Source organism: Mytilus galloprovincialis, chromosome 13 (assembly GCF_965363235.1).
Source record: "Mytilus galloprovincialis chromosome 13, xbMytGall1.hap1.1, whole genome shotgun sequence".
Lineage (NCBI taxonomy): Eukaryota > Metazoa > Mollusca > Bivalvia > Mytilida > Mytilidae > Mytilus > Mytilus galloprovincialis.
Genome location: NC_134850.1, coordinates 27,592,035 through 27,616,190, shown reverse-complemented (window position 1 = coordinate 27,616,190; position 24,156 = coordinate 27,592,035). Strand labels below are relative to the sequence as shown.

The 24,156-nt window shown below is 32.7% G+C and overlaps 1 protein-coding gene across 1 annotated transcript in view; it reads right to left on the bottom strand.

The window, feature by feature from the left end:
- Positions 1–4,372: 4,372 nt before the first annotated feature.
- Positions 4,373–24,156, bottom strand: part of LOC143057456 (uncharacterized) — a 64,977-nt gene continuing 45,193 nt past the window's right edge. The window contains exons 4-5 of the mRNA XM_076230765.1: positions 5,290–5,345; positions 4,373–4,405 (exon numbers count right to left, since the gene is read on the bottom strand). Of these exons, the coding sequence (XP_076086880.1) occupies positions 4,373–4,405; positions 5,290–5,345 (89 nt within the window). The remainder of the gene's footprint in view (positions 4,406–5,289; positions 5,346–24,156) is intronic.

Sequence of the window (24,156 nt, the reverse complement as noted above, 5' to 3'; positions counted from 1 at the left end):
TTTTTAATGTTATTCAAAATTTTTTGAATGTTTCAGAAGTATTTTATGGTGACTGGACTATTTTCACCATTTACTTAAGCCTATTATAGATTTATGATGTCAGTTGAGTTGAGCTAATAATGCAGTGAATCTTTTTTTTTTATTAATATATATATAAAATATAAAGCAACTTTATAAAAAGAGACCTTTGTTTTGTTTTGTTTTGTTAAACCAAAAATGTAATTAATCATGATAATAGAATTTCCATAGCAACCTTTGATAACCTTTTTAAAAAATGGAAATGAGTTCCAAAGTAAGAGTAATTTTTTTTTAATTAAATTTAAATTAAAGACATGGCATACAGAAATCACTTTAATATAGTTTACTTACCCAAGTACATGTATGTTTCACAGGTAGAAAAGAAAGCCCAATTTTCTTAAACTCGTGTATTACTTATCTAGTATATTCGAAAGGCCTTGTTATTTAAGTTAAACAGGATGTTGCAATTTTGAATAAATGTTATTTAGAATCTAATACCTCTGACCAGGTGTGATCTTATTAACGAGTTTGCCACAAGCAGAGGTAATACTTTATACTTCACCGCTTTAAATCAGAAGAACAATTTTATTTAGTACTTTTATTTTATCCCTTTTTGATATTTATTATATATAATATATTTATATTTTAATCCCAAATTATAATAATAGATTTATTTCTAATATATTGTTAGACAATTCATTGATTTTGTTGGCTGTCGTTATATATTCCAGTTAAAAAGAAATTTATTTAAACAGTTAAAAAAGTAGAGGTTATTTGGTCCAGTATGGTTCAGACTGGTCGAGTATTGTTCAGACCTTTGGTTAAGTATGGTTTAGACTTGAACAATAGGTCGAGTACAGATCGAGAATGGGTTAAGACTGTTTCAGACTGGTCAAGTAATAGTTCAGACTATTTTCAATGGCAATGATAATGGTCAAGTACGATTCAGTACAGTCGAGTATGGTTCAGACTGGGGTCGAGTAATGTCAAGTAAAAGTCAGACCAATTCAGACTGGTCGAGTAAAAATCAGTACAGTCGAGTACAGATATAGGCCATTTCAGACTTTTACTGGTTCGTAGTGTTATTCAAACAAAACCTTGTGATATTCAAACTGGCATATGGCATTATCTCAGATATTCAGATATCAGTACTCAATTGATGGAACGAAAACAAGGGGGGAATCTACGTCATCACGCAGGGTGTCGGCGATTGAAATTGGACCACCATCTTGTCGCTTCAAGGTAAGAATTTTACTTATCATTCCAGTTATATGAGGGTTATGATTATACAAAATAGTCCACCAAAGACTATATAAAGTAGGAAAATTAATGAGCCATCGCTCAATATTATTGGTTATCTCAATTTTGCAAACACTTCGATACCAGTTTTAGGAATTAGGTCAAACATGCAGGATATCGGCAAAATTTTTCCTAACAACATCTTGATTATCAAGAACCGCCTACTTTAACAACAAATAAACATGTCCGAATTATTTATTGTACTCGGGAAAATACTTGTAACTCACAAATATCCGTCATTATGGTCGGAAAACTTCTTATTTTTTAAAAATGGAAAAAGGATGTCGGCAACACATCGAATATCGAAGGATGTCGGGGACACACTAATTTATTAACAATGTAAATGTCCATTTTTATCAACCATTATAAAGATACGATTAAAAAAAACCAGGATTCAATTTTTGTAAATATTCGAGAGAAAAAAAAGTTTTAGAAGTTTTATCTGAAAAAATTAGAAATTAGATCTTGTTACATGTTGAATAATATATGCGTTAGAAATAGTATATGATGTGTCCCCGACATCCTTCGATATTCGATGTGTTGCCGACATCCTTTTTCCATTTTTTAAAAATAAGACGTTTTTCGACCATAATGACGAATATTCGTGAGTTACAAGTATTTTCCCGAGTACAATAAAGAACTAGGACATGTTCATTTGTTGATAAAGTAGGCGGTTCTTGATAATCAAGATGTTGTTATGAAAAATTTTGCCGATATCCTGCATGTTTGACCTAATTCCAAAAACTGGTATCGAAGTGTTTACAAAATTGAGATAACCAATAATATTGAGCAATGGCTCATTAATTTTTCTACTTTATATAGTCTTTGGTGGACTATTTTGTATAATCATAAACCTCATATAACTGGCATAAGAAGTAAAATTCTTACCTTGAAGCGGCAAGATGGTGGTCCAATTTCAATCGCCGACACCCTGCGTGATGACGTAGATTCCCCTCCTTGGAAAATAAAATGTTCATGTATGGTTATCCCATCAAAACAAAAGACATCATATGCACAATTTAGCAAGATCTACTTATCCCGGTTTTAGATCCATTTTATCTGTGCAACAAAGCAAAGAATCTAGAAAATTCATGGTTGAAAAATTACATAATTCTTAACAATTCAAATAATTTACTAAATATTTCGACTATATTTCTCAGAAAAAAAAACAATATAAAGTATAAATAAGAAATTTTAGTCAAATATAAATTACAAGGTATGCTTGAAGATGAAAAGCGAGTAAAACAATATTATACACACAGTACAATTACAATTTAATAATAAAACGATGCCTTTTTTTTCTTTATATTATTCCGTCGTTTTTATTTCTATTTCTATTCCTTAAAGTGAAATGGTCGTTTAATTAAGTCAATTGTTACCGTTTTATTTATATTAATCCCCTGAAAAAAAATCAGCAGGAGAATTTAGTGTCCATAATCTGTGGATTTGTGAAAACCATAAAAAATACATTTGTCCAAGTCGCACAAAAACTAAGCCATAAAATCAAACAATAGAATGAAAAACTAAAAATTGAGTAATATAAACATTAGATTTTATTTTAATAATTATTTAATAACTTTTGACAGCAATGTCAATTCACACGACACATTTCTGTATATAACATTGAATTGTGCTCTGGTTAATACTGGCCAATAGGTTATTTGCCAATTCCCTTAATTGACCCTGTAATTAGAGATCCCTAATTTGGTTGTCTCCCTTATGACGGACATTATTTTTTATTTACAATGGTGAGCTAGAAGACAGAGCAAATTTACCTGTGCGTAATGTGAGTAATCTATAAGATTTTTTAATCTGTTAATGACATTAATTTGTTGTTTAGCTAAATACTTTTGACATCAGAAATTATTTTTCATGAAAAATTAATTAAACCGCCGATACATCAATTTCAATTCATCATGCTTTGCATTGGAAAAAGGGATTCTTGTCCGGTATGGAACCAGTCTACGATTGACAAAGGGAAGTAATTTGTTTAAAAAGTGTGTAATAATAGAATCAAATCAGTAATTGGCAAATGGACTATTGATAAATTCTTTTTCGAAAAAAAAACCATAGCATGTGGAGCAGGGTCTACTCACCCTTCCGGAGCACCTGAGATCGACCCTAGTTTTTGGTGGGGTACGTGTTGCTTAGTCTTTAGTTTTCTATGTTTTGTCTTCTGTACTATTATTTATCTGTTTGTCTTTTTATTTTTGGCCATGACGTTGTCAGTTGATTTTCAATCTATGAGTTTGACTATCTTTCGTCCCTCTTTAACATACCTACTAATAGTTAATCAACGGCTTAGCCAACAACGATTTAAAAGGAGGTTTTTCGTTACTATCGAAATTCTAGTCCTATTGATCTTGAACTTAAACATCGATATACGTTTCGCGAATAACATAAAAGGAAGTAAACTTAGATGAATACTTGTCAATAATGTGTTATGAATTAAATTTAATTTCGGAAATTGATAATGCAATAGGGAAATTTGCTATGAGTATGACCTACTAAATATTTTGGATCATGATTTCAACATACAAACATGGTTTGAAGATTTACATATACAACCAACCGATTAAAAAGATAAAATAACAAAAACCCGGATATCTAATGACAATTTTACAAGGAAAGTCCCTTAATGATTAATTAAAAGATCAAACACATCACACTAATCATTGCTAATGGAATTGTGATAACAACTGTCATATTCTGGACATTAAATTATGATTAAACCTGGTTTTATAGTTTGTAAGATTTTTCACCTGTTTGACGGTTGCATAAATGCCATTGTTTTGACAACAATGTGTGAGTAAACTCAAACGCAGGGATCAATATACTATGTTTAACCCGCCAAATAAACCCCAAAAACATTTAAACCCAATTGGACATTATAAAGCAAAATCTTCTTAGGTGAATTTGGCTCGAGAAAAAAACCCGATAAAACTTCTAAACACGTCTGATATTAGATTCAATGCAAAAGACCGAAATCGGGTTGCATGCACAAAGACAAATCTCGTTTATATAAGGGGTTAATATTTGGTAGAATAGGAAATGTTCAGTATCTGATTGAAGAATATAGATGTATATGCTGCATTTAAAGATATAGTTAAAAGTTCATTCAAAGATAACAAGTCAGTCCTTGTGCTTGTGCTATCCGCCCCTTGTTGAACACTAAAAAGTTGGAGTGTTTATTGGTTTATATATATTCTTCCGAGTTAGATATCAGATTGCTGTTTAGACGACCATTTGTCATTGGCTTAATCTGATAGTGAACGGTCATTCTACCGTAAAGGAGTAATAAGTGGCAAAAAAAGTACTATATATTATTTTGTTGGATACCAATTCTTTATATTCATAACCGCTGTGTAAAACATATACATTCTGAAAACATCTTAATATTGAAACGACCATACAATACATTTTACATAACTACGAAAAAAGAATTAATAAGATTATACCGTATGTTAACAAGTCTTTCTATTTACTACAGTGTAATAACTATGTAAAATTCATGACCAAGACTTCAGCATCTTTAGCATGTTAAGACTCTTACCATCATATTCAATTTAATCCGTATATCGACGACAGATCTTTCTTGAAAAATCAATGTAGCTTTTCTGATATGGTTCTGATATTGGTAAATTTGAAACACATTTTTCCATCATAATGAACAGCCCTGCAGTCGACTGACTTAATGCAATTATTCTCACATTCTTTAAGAGAGGATACCTCTTCCCAAACTGATTCAACTTTATCGTCACGTCCTTTAGCATTTTTCGTGGTGTTCATATAGCATTTAGCGCAACGTTTTACATAGAACCGATTTTCACTGATATCGTCTAAAATATATTGCGTTGAGTCGTAAACAATACAAAAGCTTGTTTTTGGCAGATATAGGAAGGCCTTGCAATCTTTTCGACCGTTGCATAGCACTACACATTTTGATGTATTTTTTATTTTTTCAGATTTTACGATATTTTCGTCTAAGCCTTTCATTCCATTGATTCTATGAGTATTACATTTTAGATCTGAAATTGAAAAAAAAATGTAATATGTATTTAGCTAACTTAAGATTTCCTGTTTTAGTAATATTAAATAATTTCGAGTACATACTTGTTCAATTTGTTAAATTTCTATGTAAATGATGTTTTATGTACATCAATCGTATTAAACGAAAACTGTTTTCAGCAAACTGTAAAAAGATAGGTCAACCAGATTTAATGAAGGGAATATTCCAATCGCAGCGTATGACTTTTTTTCGTTCTCTATATATAAATATGTTTTTTCATTGATATGTTTGATTCAAATATGTTGATCACTGTTTGTGTTGTCATCTTTACTTTTTGTAGTTTTTTAAAATATGTATGTCATCTATTTGCATTTTCCCTAATAGGTTTCATTTCACCCATTGAAATAAAATTATCGAATGATCTGAAAAAAATACCGTGTCTTTCATCTGAACTTCAACATAGAGCAGCACATAATGGTGAGACAGTCGATACCAATACCATTTTATCCGTTGTCCCAACACCGGTAACGCCAATCGATTGTAAGAAGGCAATCAAACTTCCAGCTTTAACAACTCCCACCAAGCACATCGTTTTAGCAGCCAATGACCCTGAAGCAATACTTGCAGCGCCAAATCCTACTGCTGATATGGCTAGTGGTGTTGCAACAACTGCGCCTGCACCAACTGCTGCCAAACATGTAATGTAGCATGTTACATCTTCCTTTTTCCATTTCCATGGCCAATCTATACCTGATAAATCATTCATAAATTAGAAACTCATGTCATAAATATATATATATATATGTTGAAGGACATTATGCTTTTCCTTTCAATTCGACAGTACAATCAAGAATTAAATTATAGAGCCTTGTGCAATAAAAAGAAATTCTACTGCCTTACAAAATGGCAACATGTTCACTTTCTCATGTATTTCTATTTAAATTATGTACGCATTAATTACAAAATATTATCATGCCATTTACAAATGTTGATCAATGCTGTAGGCTGCTCAGTGTTATATAACAGCATATATGCAAGTCGTTTGAAAACAATGTGATAGTTGTCCGATTGAACATTATACCATGTTTCTTTATTTTGATAGAAGTTCTACTTATAAACATATTTTGAGCTGAAACGGCCATTTTTACCCTAACTGCTCTTAAAAAACTATACATTGTTATTTCATTTTAAGTCTTAAGTCAATTTTCAGACATGTCAATCGCTGTTAATAATTAAGCACATGCAGTAAATTATTTGATATCAAACTGAATTTGGCTGACAATGTTATTTTGCGGACTTTACAGATGATATTATGAACAAAATGACAGTTTAAGACTAACATTCATTTACCAGTGGTGGCGGCATCGCAACCTTCATGCCACGTGTATGTTTTCATTATCAAATCTCCGTATTTGTCAACGTTCTAGAATTGATGATACCATTTTAATGAAACAGATGCGCAAGTCGACAGTAAATGTCTCGATACGGATGCTCGAAGTCATTGTGTTTTACCTTTATAAATCGTCATCAATTATAGATAAACGTCGTAAGTAAATTTTACGGACGCCATCACGAGTTGGTTGACCGTTATGGAATAACCGTTTCACAAATGATATCGGATATGTTCCTTACGTCGTAACTACAATCCCCTTCCCTTTCATGAATATGACCTACCGAATTAGACTATTTACCGGATTTGTAATCACATAAGCAACACGACGGGTGCCACATGTGGAGCAGGATCTGCTTACCCTTCCGGAGCACCTGAGATCACCCCTAGTTTTTGGTGGGGTTCGTGTTGTTTATTCCTTAGTTTTCTATGTTGTGTCGTGTGTACTATTGTTTTTCTGTTTGTCTTTTTCATTTTTAGCCATGCTGTTGTCAGTTTGTTTTAGATTTATGAGTTTGACTGTCCCTTTGGTATCTTTCGTCCCTCTTTTATTACCACTGGGTCGATGTCTCTGCTGGTGGACATTTTGTCCCCGAGGACATCATCCGCCCAGTAGCAAAACTACAATTGCAAGAACTTACGAAGATCAAACAGGAAACTGTCTCGGACGTCGCCCAGTATAAAAAGGTCCGAAACAGACGTCACCATGGACACGGTGTCGTCTGATACGGCAGGTGTCCCCTCATCACCAGACATGACAAATATCTCAAACACGACTCATTCAGATCATCGTCGTTGTGAAAATAGCAATATTACACATATAAAACCATGTTCAGTTCTCCTTAAAGACATTTTGGTGTTTGATGACACAGTACAACACTGTCGCATTTCAAAATGTGAGATAAAAGGCTGCAAAACTTGTGCTATTTTAATTACAGATGCTGAATTCACGAGCAATTTGACGAAGAAGTCATATTTTACCAGAAGTTACGATGATCTGAATTGTAAATCGATAAATGTCGTCTACGGATTAGAGTGCAACCTTTGCGGATTGGTATACGTCGGTGAAACGAAAGGAAGGCTTAACAAATGTATGTGCGGTCATAGATCAGACATTAACCTTAATGCTAACGACATTCTATACCAGCATTTCAATCAGCCCGATCATTCCATCGTTTCTATGACAGTTCGCATTATCGAAAAGATATACCATAGCTCTAACAATCCTAATCTTTCAACGACTCTCCGTAGACAAAAAGAAGACTACTGGATTAGACAATTGGGAACTGCAACACCTTATGGCTGCAATGACAAAATTGATGGTATAGGTATTCTATCTAGTCCTTCGTGTAACTCGGTGAATGTGATGAATATTTTCAACTCGACTCCTCGACGTAGACGCAGTCATGGTCATCGTCATTATACATCACCTTCTCTGCATGATGTCCCTATTAATGACTTGCTGCCATTCATACAAAAGCCGTTAGGTATTCATCACATTCGCACGAAACTTTATTCATTAACCCTTTCAAAACTTCATTCTCTGTTCAATTTATGTTTGGAATCCACTGTTACAAACCCTCATTCAAACCAATACAAACTTGAAGCTATAATTTCGGATATTGCAAGTCACAGACTTTTCAAGCCAGTTCGCATTGGAAAAGATGAAAAAGAGAAAAGATCTTTTCTTAATCTTTCCTTCGCCAACAAAGGTCTCGATGGCGTCAACCTAGGCAATATCCTTCATCATAAATTAGTGCAATCGAAAATACCTCCTTATTTCAAAGACCAGTCTGTACCAATAATTTCTTATACCTATACCAAACCTATTGCAACTAAAATTTTCAATTACAAACGCGTTTTGCAGGATCTCGATATTGACGACTTCAAGTCTAAACCTCCTGATTGCACTTGTGCTAGTTCCAAATTCACATATAATCCTGCTGGCCACGTTTTTACCGGTGACCTTAACATTGTTAATAACACTTCTCTACGAAATGTGTTATCGAAAGGTCCCAAATATCGTGAGCCTAAATCCATCAATTGGAAATACAACTTTAAAACTTTGATGGATTCAGTCAAGGATTATGCCAGGCAATGGGCTAAGCGCGAAAAGGAAGACGTAGACACTCTTTCCGAATGGATTAAGGCAGTGAGGTCGTTGATACAAATCAAAATTAAGAAACTGAATGGGTGCATCAATGCACATGCTACTTCAATCATTAAAGACCCAAATGTTGCAAAACACCTATCCGACCTCCATGACAAATATGTTGTTGTCCCCGCAGATAAAGCCCCAAATAACATCGTTTTTGTGTGTAAAAGTCACTACATCAACTGCTTGATAAACGAATTAGGTATTGACAATTCACTTGGAAACTCAACATATACCCTCACAACACTTACCAAAGAGGAAATCCTGGATAAGCATAGGTCTGTTCTATGTTCCTTTGGAATTTCAACCAAAGATGAAGAACTGGATCTTCCATCACTGTATTGGATACCTAAACTACATAAGTGTCCTTACAAACAACGGTATATTGCTGGGTCTTCCAAGTGCTCCACGAAACCTCTTTCTAAATTATTAACATCTATTTTATCAGCAATCAAAGACGGGCTTCAAAGTTATTGTGAAACTGCCTATTCTAGAGGTGGCGTGAATCAGATGTGGATACTTAAAAATTCAAAAGATCTTTTAGAGTACATACAATCTAACTCTCTTTCATCTTGTAACAGTATTAAAACATTTGACTTTTCTACTCTGTACACAAGTATTCCACATCCCAAACTAAAAGACAAATTGAAAGAGTTGGTATTACTTTGCTTCATAAAAAAGAATGGCCAACGTAGATACACGTATCTTGTCTTAGGGAGGGATAAATCCTACTTTGTAAAGAATCACTCTGATTCAAACCAAAAATTCTCTGAAACTGATATTATCAAGATGCTTGATTTCTTGATTGACAACATATTTGTTACGTTCGGAGGACGTGTTTTTCAAGAGACTGTCGGCATTCCAATGGGAACAAACTGTGCCCCTCTACTCGCCGACTTGTTTCTTTATTATTATGAGGCTGACTTCATGCAGGAACTTCTTAGGAAGAAAGATAAGAAGTTAGCAATATCCTTTAACTCTACTTTCCGCTATATAGATGATGTTCTTTCACTAAACAATTCAAAATTTGGTGACTATGTGGAACGCATCTATCCAATCGAACTAGAGATAAAGGATACTACAGATACAGTTAAGTCGGCTTCATATCTTGACTTACATCTCGAAATTGACAATGAGGGTCGGTTGAAAACAAAACTTTACGACAAAAGAGATGATTTCAGCTTTCCAATTGTGAACTTTCCATTTCTAAGTAGCAACATTCCAGCAGCACCTGCATACGGGGTATAGATCTCCCAATTGATACGATATTCCCGTGCTTGCATTTCCTATCATGATTTTCTTGATAGAGGTTTGCTGCTCACAAGGAAGCTATTAAACCAAGAGTTCCAAATGGTGAAGTTGAAATCATCCCTTCGTAAATTTTACGGACGCCATCACGAGTTGGTTGACCGTTATGGAATAACCGTTTCACAAATGATATCGGATATGTTCTTTACGTCGTAACTACAATCCCCTTCCCTTTCATGAATATAACCTACCGAATTAGACTATTTACCGGATTTGTAATCACATAAGCAACACGAAGGGTGCCACATGTGGAGCAGGATCTGCTTACCCTTCCGGAGCACCTGAGATCACCCCTAGTTTTTGGTGGGGTTCGTGTTGTTTATTCCTTAGTTTTCTATGTTGTGTCGTGTGTACTATTGTTTTTCTGTTTGTCTTTTTCATTTTTAGCCATGGCGTTGTCAGTTTGTTTTAGATTTATGAGTTTGACTGTCCCTTTGGTATCTTTCGTCCCTCTTTTAATGAACACTTCTGTGTATACATGAATTATCATTGATATGGTTTTAATAATAAATTAACTGTTTACAAAACTTTGAATTTTTAAATACTAAGTCCAATCACATTTGCAGGTTCAGTGATCCACAAAATCTGGGTTATAACCCTACCTGGCATATATTTTGTGTTTAAATGTTCACATCATAATGACAATATACAAGTGTGCTAAGTTTCATTATGATGTGACCACAACTTGATACCAAAAACTTTAAACTGATACAGGATAGCAATCGGTTGAACAAACAAATGAGCACACCAGAAAACAATGGCTCTTCTATCTCTTGAATAGATTCCCTTAGCTGTATTTGGCAAATTCTTATCATTTTAGTTCTCAATGCTCTTCAATTTCATACTTTATTTTGCCTTTATAAGTTTTTGGATTCGAGCGACACTGATGAGTCTTATGAAGACGAAATATGCGTCTGGCGCAAATACAATCTGGGTATCTATGATGATTTTATAAGCACCGTTTAACCGTCTTTCTTTAAAATTCTCAAAGTTATAAATACATATTTATACCTTACCACACACTCCGTGGTTGAATGACACAACAATGAATAATAATATTAACAATCCTTTGCCTAAAAACATCTTAAGCACAAGCTGTAGATAGTTCAAAATCTGGGAAACAAAATGAACTTAACTATTCCAACCGATGAGGCAAAGACAATATTACAGTTAAATGTTCAAAACTAATCGTTTATATTATTGATAAGATAACTGATTAATTTGATAAACCATGTATGTGCAAATACAAATATTCTTTTTTCAATATCTAAACAAAGTATGGTTAAGCAAGGACGTTTAGTTTATAGTATAAGTTGTAACAATCTATTATAAAATTTTGAAAGATTTCCGTACCGTTAATAAAAATTCAAAGAAGATAAAAGGGAATTACTTGATACCAGAAATATTATCATTGGCATGAATAAATGAAACAGTAGTATACCACTGTCCTAAAGTTTAGAGAATAAAAAATACAGGTTACAAACTAAAACCGGGGGAAATACATCAGCTAAAAGACGAAAACATTGGATATTCAGAAAAAATGAAGTGCAACAAAAACAAATACCAACATACATAGAAGGGAACAATTTTATTACAACTGCCATATTCCTGATTTGGTACATAACATTTTAAGAAAAAATGGTGGGTTAAACCTGGTTTTATCGGTAGCCAAACCTCAAGCTCATAAGGCAGTGTTATAAAATATCACTTAAAAGAACACACAACGTTACAGGAATATAGTACAAACAGATTCAAAGAAACACAAACATACTGTGGATTCATAATTATTCGTTAGATACCAATTTTCGTGGATTTTATGGGTACAGGTAAACTTTAATCAATCAACGAATGACAAAGTTTATATAGGCTTTTATGCGGACCTTGGCAAGACCACAAAATAAAATATCCACGAACAAACAAGAAAAATGGTACTCACAAAAAAATGAATCCACAGTAAATAAAATAAGAGTACTACAGCAAAACGTAAATCGCAGAATAACAACAAACATCTTCCATATACGACAGCAATGGACTCCACAAATAGTGACGTATTTTTGGACGTTTACATAATCTTGAAATTTATACAATTAAATAGAACTAGACATGTATTAGCATGATTATGACGGTATCAAAAAGCTATTTTAAATTAATATTGTGATGACGTCATAATCATTTTGACTTATACACTACTTTATTCATTGAAGATGAAAATTAACTCAACTATACCGATAAATAAGACATATGTGAAATGTAGAACAAATACAGAATTTAAACCACACACGATTAAACATAACACAATAAATATTCAACCGAAGCTAGTACCAATCAGTACTAAATGCATGAATGTTGGTTGTTAGAACACCGAGACACGTCGTATAGAAGGGCGATCTAAGACACAGAAAAAATGTCTTATGTATTGGTGTCTATTAAATGTATGGAGTGTCATTTTTTAACCGTTTTTCCTCTTAACCCTGTTGGAGTAGTTTTCTGCAATAGGAGCACACTCGAGTATATAACGTCCTTATAACCTTATATGCATGAGCATACCATATCAATTGATATCAATTGATATATATATCATAAAACGGATAAGACGGTATGTTCATGCTTAGAAATGGAAAATTGATAATTGTGAAGTTTAAATCATACCGTTTGTAATAGATTTTAGTGATAAGTAGTCCATCTGTGTCAATATTGAGCAACATATCAAGGTAAGATGCAGTCCTTCAAGAATCAGTAGTATCCTTAATTTCAAGTTCACTGGGATATACGAGATGCAAGTACTGACTGGAATATAGGATATAGGACATCATCAATATACCTGAAAGTACAATTTATGAACTTCGCAAGGTGCTTTTTCTCTTTTGTCTATTAGAATGTTATCAATGTACTTTGATTAATACGAGTAGGAAAACAAATCGGCCAGAAGGGATGCACCATAAGAACATATTGGAATACTCAAATATATGATTGAACCAAATGAATTAATAAAAGTATGGAGTTGAAATTGAAAGACCAGTTTTTTGCAAAATTGCATAACATCAATTAACACTACTCCTAAATGCTTATGTTTATAATTATTAAAACTGATTTTAAATTTGAAAGTTATTTTCCAAATTGTATAATCAATATGTATTGTGAAAATTTAGACGTGGAAGTCATCAATTTCCTATCGAGACGGGAAGGTAGAATACAATATCTAGAAATAATGTTTGTCACCTTTGTGAATCAGGAATTTGTTACATGCGCAAGTATCAAAATTGCGTTTTTTTTTATCCAATTCAATCATAGGTTTGAACGTTGTTTTCAATTTAGATTTGTTTATATTTATTTCGTTTGAGCTTGTATTATATTTTCCCTCCGGTTTATAAAATCTGTTCATCCTATTTTAACTCTTTAAAATTCAAGAGTCTATCCTAAAATTTTAACACCATATCCAGATTTCGACAATGACTATCTTTTCAGTGATGTCAGGGATATACATATTCTCTGTTACTATGTAATTTGTAGTTAAAATAATAAAAATCATTCAAAATTCATTCCTATCAAACACTTTATCAATATTGTCTGCTATTAAGCCTTCATCTTGTGCCATTTTATTTATTTTGGTTACTAATGAAATCAATTAGTGTAAGTTTTCACTTTGGAAGGCAAATGCAAGCAAATTTAATGGATCAACTATTCTTATTATACTCTAGAGCAGTTTATAAAAAAATGATGATGTTGACGATCAATGTGATAGAACACTTCTTTAAAATGAATAAAATCCTGAAATCTTTATCAACCACAATGCAAGGGAAATTCTTTACCAGCATTTTAATCAACCTGATTATTCAATCGTTTCTATGAAAGTTTGCACTATCGAACAAAATATAGCACAGGACTTACAATTCTCAGCTTGCAACGCCTTTCCATAGACAAAAAGAGGACTTCTGGATTCAATAATTGGGAACTGCGACACCATATGGTTGCTATAACAACATTGATGGTAAAGGTAGTCTATCTAGGTTGTTCTGTAGCTCGATGAATGTGATGAATATTTTCAACTCTAATCCACGACGTAGACGCTGTCAGAATCATCGTCATCTTACATCGGCAACTCTGCATGATATCTCTATAAATGACTTGCTACCATTATAAATATACAAAGCCGTTAGGAATTCAGCACATTCGCAAGAAACTTTTTTTTACCCCCGGATCTTTCAAAACTTCATTCTTTGGAATACACTGTTACACATCCTCTTTAAAACCAATACAAACTGACAGCTATGATTTCGCATATTGTAACTAACACTTTTCAAACCAGTTCGCATTGCAAAAGAAGAAAAAGAATATGTTTTTCTTAAACTTTCCTTTGCCAACTACGGTCTCGATGGCGTCAACTAGGGAAATATCCTTCATCATAAAATAGTTCAATCAAAAATACCTCCTTATATTCAACATCAGTCTGTACCAATCATTGCTTATACCTATACCAAAGCATGTTCAATTGCAAACTGGTTTTGCAGGATCTCAATATTGACGACTTCAAATTTAAACCTTCTAATTGCACCTGTGATAGTTCCTTATGCACATATAATCAGGCTGGCCACGTTAACGTTATTACCGGTGACCTCAACATTGTCAAAAACACTTCCCTGCTGAATGTGTTATACAAAGGTCCGAATTATCATGCCTAAATCCATAAATTGGAAATACAACTTTAAAATACTGATGGATTCAGTCGAGGATTATGCCAGTTAATAAGCTTAACACGAGAAAGAAGATAAAGGTTTTGGTTTTGTAAATATTGCCGGTATTTTTAACTACCATTCTGTTAAAGAACAAATTCCTGGATATTTTGATAATACTGAGCTCCCTCTTATTTGTTATATTTACAAGAAATCTACCCGGAAATTTGTGTTTAATTATAGCCAATTGTGTAAAGATGTTAATATCAGTGAAAATACATCTACTTCATAAAATTGCAGTAATTCCGAATACATTTATGGACCCATTTATCATGTTATAACAGGAGATCTTAACATCGTTCAAGACCGAGAGTTAAAATCATTCCTCAGTAAAGGACCTAAATATCGTCCCCCGTCAATTATTAATTGGATTGAGTGTCGTAATATCATCCACGACTCACTCCGTACTTACTGTTCGAAATGGATAAAACGGGGAAAGGCTGACAAAAAATCTTTGGACTCTTTTTTTAATTCAGTAATGAACATAGATGCTCTTCAACTTTGTATTTATTTGGCTTTTTAACTATTTTGATCTGAGCGTCACTGATGAGTCTTATGTAGACGAAACGCGCGTCTGGCGTATAAAATTATAATCCTGGTACTTTTGATAACTATTTACACCACTGGGTCGATGCCACTGCTGGTGGACGTTTCGTCCCCGAGGGTATCACCAGCCCAGTAGTCAGCACTTCGGTGTTGACATGAATATCAATTATATGGTCATTTTTATAAATTTTCTGTTTACAAAACTTTGAATTTTTCGAAAAACTAAGGATTTTCTTACCCCAGGAGTAGATTACCTTAGTCATATTTGGCTCAACTTTTAGGAATTTTTGATCCTCAATGCTCTTCAACTTTGTATTTATTTGGCTTTTTAACTATTTTGATCTGAGCGTCACTGATGAGTCTTATGTAGACGAAACGCGCGTCTGGCGTATAAAATTATAATCCTGGTACTTTTGATAACTATTTACACCACTGGGTCGATGCCACTGCTGGTGGACGTTTCGTCCCCGAGGGTATCACCAGCCCAGTAGTCAGCACTTCGGGGTTGACATGAATATCAATTATATGGTCATTTTTATAAATTTTCTGTTTACAAAACTTTGAATTTTTCGAAAAACTAAGGATTTTCTTACCCCAGGAGTAGATTACCTTAGCCATATTTGGCTCAACTTTTAGGAATTTTTGATCCTCAATGCTCTTCAACTTTGTATTTATTTGGCTTTTTAACTATTTTGATCTGAGCGTCACTGATGAGTCTTATGTAGACGAAACGCGCGTCTGGCGTATAAAATTATAATCCTGGTACTTTTGATAACTATTGATATACGTATTCAACATTTTAAAGAACATTTTACTCTTAACAATAACCATAATAAACATATGTCTCGTATCAAACATAAACTAACAGAATAAGCCAAGGATTTTTTTTGTCCCGGCCGATAAAGCTGTTAATAATATTATTATTGTTTGACGTAAATTTTACATTGAGGTTCTACAAAAAGAAATCCCCAATTCACCAACATTCCAACTGACTCCATTTTCAGAAAACGACATCTGTAACAAACATAATCTTTAAGCTACCGCTTTACAAGCAGAACCAAATACAATGAAAGTCCCAAAAAAGTATTGGCTTCCGAAGCTACACAAAGCACCTTACCAATATAGATTTATTTGGTCTTCAAGCCATTGTTCCACTACTAAATGGTCTATTCTTCTTACCAGTACACTTGGTACAATCAAAAACCTGATAATAAATTGTTCAAATAAGGCCTTCGAAAATAGTGGAATTAATTACTTTTGGAGTGTCAAGAACTCGTTGGAAGTACTTGATAAATTGCCTGCTTATACTGGTGATTTTGAATCTGTTCAAAGTTTTGATTTTTTTACCCTATATACCACATTGCCTCAGATTCTCATTAAGAAAAAAATCACACACCTAATTAAATGGGCATTTAAAAAGTCAGAATGTGAATATATATGTTCAAACTCTTTTAGGTCATTTGTTAGTAGCAATAAACAAAAGAATTACGTCAATTGGACATGCTTTGATACTATATCTGCCCTTAAAGTTTTACTAAATAACATTTTCGTTCGTTTTGGAGGTTCCGTATATCGTCAGGTTATCGGAATTCCAATGGGGACTAACTGTACACCACTTATTGCGGACCTGTCTTTGTATTGCTATGAGTTACGATTTATGACAAAAATCAGCAAAGACCCATCGAAACAACATCTGATACACAAATTTAATAATACTTTTTAGATATTTGGATTATATTTTGGCTCTCAATAATGACGACTTCAGTATGTATACTAAATAAGCTTATCCTGTTGAACTTACTTTAAATAAAGCTAATACTAACAATGACCACTGCCATTTTCTCGATCTTGATATTTATATCATTAACGGAAAGCTTAATACTAAAATTTATGATAAAAGAGATGATTTTTCATTTCCTATTGTTAATTATCCATTTTTAGATGGTGACGTTCCCTTGTCACCATCTTACGGTGTTTATATAGCTCAACTTGTACGATTCGCTGGTGTATGTAACAACGTTTTAGATTTTAACGAGAGAAATTTATGTATTACTCAAAAATTATTACACCAGGGTTTTCGATATCACAAACTAGTCAAAAAATTTACTATATTTTATCATCGGTATAAGGACATCATTCGTAAATATAGCTCAACATGCAGACTTCTTATACCTTCAGGTATTTCACATCCAATTTTTTATGGAAATATTCTTTATAAAGCACAAAATTGTCAGTATTCACCTCAGAAGCTAACAAAACCTTTCAATAGACTTATTAAGAAGGGATATAGTTACGATACTGTAGTCAGGTTATTAAAGATTGCATATTTTGTCTTTAATATTGATTCACTTATATAGTCTTTGCATCGGAACTAAACACATTTATTAAAAAAAAAACAGTTGTTGACATGACACGGGTTATGATCTTCTCATATATTTTATGATAGTTTGATACTAAACCCCTAACGGGTAGGATTGTGCTTGATATTCATATGATGAATATATAATCTTTCAATCAGTTTAATTGAAGTCTGGAGCTGGCACACCAGTTAACTGCTAGTTGTCTGTTGTTATTTATTTATTATTGTCATTTTGTTTATTTTTTTTTTTGGTTACATCTTCTGACATCAGACTAGGACTTCTCTTAAACTGGATTTTAATGTGCGTATTGTTATGCGTTTACTTTTCTATATTGGCATGTGGTATAGGAGGAGGGTTGATATCTCATAAACATGTTCAACCCCGCCGCAATTTTAGAGATACTCTTTCCTAATGGATGAAGGCTGTGAGGTCGTTGATTAATAATAAATAAACTGAAAGGGACTATCAATACCTTTGCTACGTCAAAATTTAAAGCTTAAAGTATGGCTTGGTCTTCCAAGTGAATCAAGACACTTCCTAATCTTTCTGAATTAAAAAGAGCTTCAATGTTATTTTGAAACTACCTACGTTAGGGGGTGACCTGATTTTAAGGTGATATTCTACTTTTAAAAAGCGCGGAGATCAATACGTGATCCGTTTAAGCTCATCGAGCCTTTAAACAAACTTACTAGTAAATGTCATCTCATTCATGCTGAAATAAGATCTTTGAAAATTGTTGATAATGGCCCAAATATCGATTTTGTCATTAACAGATTAAAACATACTCTTTTCGAATGTATTTTGGGATGTATAAATAGGCATCCAATAGATATAAGATGTGGTATTAGTGCTAATGAGACAACTCTCAATCCATGTTCACTTTCTATATACAGATTGATAAATCTATATATAACATTATACATATTTTCTATTAGGTTAGATTCTAGCTATATTTTAGCATTGAACAATTCATGTCTTCGTTGACTTTCCATGGCGCTAAAACACAAAAAATCTCGGACGTGTTATAGTTGATCTCAGACGACTCTAATGCATCACTTTTTATCATTTAATGTGTTTGGCTTTTAACTAGTTTTTAGTTACTGCAAATACTCTCAAATCTTCTATCTAATTTAACCTGTTGACACTTTTGTATTTATTTTTGTTTTTCAATGTTAACCTATTTTGTGTTGTATCTCGTCTCACTATTTTTAATATGTACCACCTTTGAAAAAATGAAGTATGACGATAGATTGTCTCTTCTGTACTCGAACTACTTCTCGGTTTTGGTGGGGTTCGTGTAGCTCAGTCAGTCTTTAGTTTACTGTCGGATTTTTTTGTTGGTACTATTATATGTCTATTGGTATTTTTCTTCCCAGCTATTACGTTGTCTGTTAATTTGCGACATATGAGTTTGAATGTCTCTCTTGTATCCTTCTCATGACTTTTGACATCAAAATTATTATATTCAAATGTGTATGTTATTTTATTTAAAGCCGTCTTATCCAATGTTATAGTTGGTTTTTTTTTACATTGTTTTACATCTCCTCCCATTTTGATGTAATATTGAATTTGTAGTGTGTCATAAATCAATTTTTTTTTCGATGTATGAACTTATTTTTGTGAATATGTCTTTTTGATTGATTTTAACCATTTCAAATAACATGTTATAGTCTGTATTTCTTTTTTGTTATCTTAAACAACTAGTTAAGGTTAGGGCGAATGTTGGTCCCTATTAAAACGTTTACATCCGCTGCATTTCTTTGTACCTGTCCTACACCAGGAACCTGTTGTTCAGTGGTTGTCGTTTGTTAGTGTGGTTCTTATGTGTTACTCGTTGCTTTTATTGTTTGAATTGTTTTCTACTAGTCATGTTGGAGCCCCTTTAGCTTGTTGTTCGATTTGAGCCAATGCTGCGTGTTGAAGCCCATACTTTTGCCTATATTGTTTACTTTTATCACATTATGACTTGGATGGAGAGTTGTCTTATTGGCATGCATACCATATCTTCTTATTTATATATATGTATGCCGTTTCAAATCAGATTTTGGGTCTCATAATATAAAGGTAACTCAGTAATTAGGAAAGTTATGTAATTGTTCAACAACTATGTATTGATCAATTAATTGTTATTAGAAGCAAACCTCCACTTTTGGTCAGTTCCATTAATACAATTGTGTTACCCATCTTCGAAAATTCTCAATGCTAAATACATGTAAAGTTATTTTAAAGTATTTTTAAGCCGAAGAATTATGAAAATGTAGCCAACCCTGTCTACGGTAAAATTATCATGAGGTAGTTGAGACTGTTTGTGAGACATAAAATATGATAAAATTGTTAATTTTAAAGAAACAACCTTCACTGTAAGAAATGAGATCACATTCTCGCATTAACACCTAGCAGTAACATCATATCTACGCAATGTTAGTAGATCTATATGAAACGCATAAGTTATACATCATTTTGTGCGATGTTTGAATTTACATTACTAAGGTACATTATCGGCATCAAGTAAAAAAAAACTATTCGCCTATTAGTATATACCGATACCTTTATATTCACTGGTGGTAAGCGGATGGTCGTAACTTAAAGTTACGACCATCCGAAGATGGGAGACAACTCTAGTAATAAATTTTTCTTTTCCGATTTTCGTGCAGTAAAAAAAATGTTTCAGTCAAACCGCTTGTCTCATACATACTAATCGTCAGTGAGTTGATATTGAAACAAAATTTGATACATAAAAACATTCCAATTTTCGTAAAATGATCATTCAATAATTCGAGCATGATGGTCGTAACTAAAAAAACATAAAAGTTCAGGATGGTCGTAACTTAAAATTGTGATGGTCGTAACTCTTTATTAAATAGGAACGAATAAGACAAGTCAAGAGTTTTAAATGTGTCTTTTGTTATATGAATATATTATATGATATATTTGTGGAGTTGATTTCACTAAATGATAAAAACTAAAAGGGATGAAGAGAGGGATACCTGTATAAAAGTGCGAAAGGAAAGAAAATTGGAATGAATCGAAAAGAAAAAAAACCAATACAAAATGAAATGACCAGTCACTGTTACTTAAAATATAATGTATAAAATCGACCAAGAGGCAACTAATTACAAGCGGTTAAGTTTAATAACAATATAAATTTCTCAAAAGTGGAGAATTCATTTTAAAACACAGCTCTGGTTATGATCATTATTAGTTACGAATTAAGAAAAGGCGCCTTTAACAAATTTGACATCACATGAAATAACAGTATTCTGATTTATTTTCTTTATATTTTGCATGTATTGAAAAGATAAACTTTTTAAAAACTAGTATGTACTTACTAGGTGGAATTCAAAAGAAAAATCTACAATTTAAAATTGATACTTTAAGTCGAGATAGCATAAGTAAGGAATCAAAATAATGGTATGGGGGTCGTTATCGAGACAAGACCATATCCGCGAATTCGCAGGTCCGTGATCGAATTAAAGAACATACATCTTATTCTTAGCTTGGATTTTGAGAAGTCGTATTGTCATTTGGTATAAAGTCAAGCTGATTATAAGGTGCAATTTCGAAGTTCAGGTATAATTATAACCCGTGGTTTTAGAAAGTTCTGAATACGCCTATTGGTACCATGCTATCCGCTATACATCTTTGTGTTTCTTATGGAAAATACCATGAACCCTGGACCACAGGTTTTTTTATTCCAAATTCACAAAGGGAATGATGCATCCGATCTTAATAACCATCGAGGAATTACAATTACTGATTCATTGGGGAAGCTTTTTTAATAAGATACACATCTTTGTAAATTCTTAGATAAATATCATATCATTGGTGATAGCCAAATTGGGTTTACCAAAAAAAAACGCGACCATCTGACCATATGTTCATTCTAAAAACTATTATTAATAATTATTTGTAATACAAAAGTAGGTAGAGTGTTTGCCTGCTTTGTTGATTTCCAGAAGGTTTTTGATACTGTCATTCTCCCAGGGATAAAACTTAAGCTATTGAATATAGTTAAAGAGTATGGTAAGAGATCTCTTTAGAACTAAAGTTGGAGTAAATCAAGGAGACAATTTGACTCCAAATTTGTTTAAAATTTGTATAAATGAACTTCCTGATTGTATTTAAAGTTCCCCTGATCAAGCTGTTGTTTATTCACGACCAGTTTATTCTTTACTATATATATATGCTGATGATATTGCCATTTTTTCAACTTCAGCAAAAGGACTTCAAAGTAAACTTGATGGATTAAGATCGGTGTTTGAAAATGAATCCCATTAAAACCAAGGTGCTTGTATTTAACAAGACAGGCAGACATATCAAACATGATTTTTATTTTTAATAACAGACTTATTGATTGTGCTCAACATTGTAAATATTAAGGAATAACTTTTAGTGCATCTGGATTTTTTTCCTTCGCTCAGAGAGAATTTTATAATAAAGCGTTAAAAGCCTACTATAAGCTACGCAAGGACATTCTGTCACTAAATCCAAATTTAAAAAAACAATCTTCATGTTTTTGAGCATACAATAAAACCTATTCTCTTATATAGTACTAAAATTTGGGGATATTTCAACCCTTTCAAAAAAAAAAAAATCTATCACTACAAATGTAGATCAGGCTTATCCTAAAATTCTTTCAGAAAGACTACGCATGAAATTTTGTAAACATTTACTTGGTGTACCCAAAAGAGCAACACATTTTGCCAATCTTTCTTAACTCGGTAGATTCACTCTGTATTTTGACATTGCAAAGTCTATGATCAGATACTAGCTCAGGCTTGACAATTTGGGATCATCTTTCAACTACTAGAGGAGCCATATTTAGAGTCAAAATTACTACACGAGTAAAAAAAATCCTTCACAGTATGAATCCTTAATCTTCTTTCTAAAGAATATCAAAGGGGTTAGCAATTTACATTGTTTACTATATGTATTTTTTGAATTTCAGCAAACAGTATTCATACATAGCTTGTAGCCAGGATAATATTTAAAAGATGGAACTTTATGCTTCAACTCAGCGTGCTGTTTTTTTAAATCTGAGTACATTTATACAATATAAACATATAATATAAACATTATTTTCAACCTGCATATGTATGTGATGGTTGCCGCAGTACATTTAGTTCTACCTTGTAATATTATCCTAGCTACAAGGCTGGCTATAAACTACTAATATTTTTTTTGGGATCTTATTCATAAATTCAAAGCGTGTAGCATTGTAAAATATTTACATGCATATGTATGTAATATTTGCCGCAGTACATTTAGTTCTACCTTGTAATATTATCCTGGCTACAAGCCTGTCTATAAACTACTAATATTTGATCTTACTCTTAAATTCAACGCGTGTAGCATTGTAAAATATATACCAACCTTATTCATACTTTCTAGGTTAACACAATGTTCATGGATTAAGTTTTTTTTTATTCTAAACCAATACTTATAACAAATATCAATGATATACCGCAAGATCGTCATGCAATCGATAAAAAATAAAGACAACACTTTAAAAACACCAGGCATTTGTGGATTTTCATTAATCATGATTCACCAAAAGCCGAATATTTGAAAGCCAATGGTTTATAAAAACTGCAATAGCTGATTAAAAATTAAAGAAGATTGTTCAAAATTGTACGTTCAATAATTTCATCTGCCGACATGATTGCAGATAATAAAAAGTCGTAAATAAAAAAAAATCTGAAAGCAAATATTCAACAATTTTATGCCTTAACGTACAGTAAAAAATATATTAATACTCAACCCTAACATACTATTTGGCTTAATGCGAGTTGATTAGTTTCCAATGTTTCTCCTAAATGATGGTCGTTTGGAACATATCAAAAATGTATGTTTGATAATTCTTTAACTTAATTTCTGCATACCATTATCAGAGTAACAAATGAAATAATATTTTTTGTAGTAAACTTTATATAACAACTGAGTTTATTAACATTGTTATGCATATGCACAGTACTTTTAAAATAATTTGATAAAAGTTCGTCTAAATACTTGAGTTACGGTCATCTTTCAAAGTTACGACCATCTTTTGTCAATTACGACCATCATCCAAAATACTATAGTTGACATTACGACCATCACAAGTTAAAGTTACGACCATCATGTTCGAATTTTTGAATGACTATTTTACGAAAATTGAAATGATTTTATGCGTCAAATTTGGTTTCAAAAACAACGCACTCACGATATGGGTATATAACACAAGCGGCTTGACTCAAATGAACCTTTTACTGCACGAAAATCGGAAAAGAAAAACTTATCCCTAGAGTTGTCTCCCATATTCAGATGGTCGTAACTTTTAGTTACGACCATCCGCTTACCAC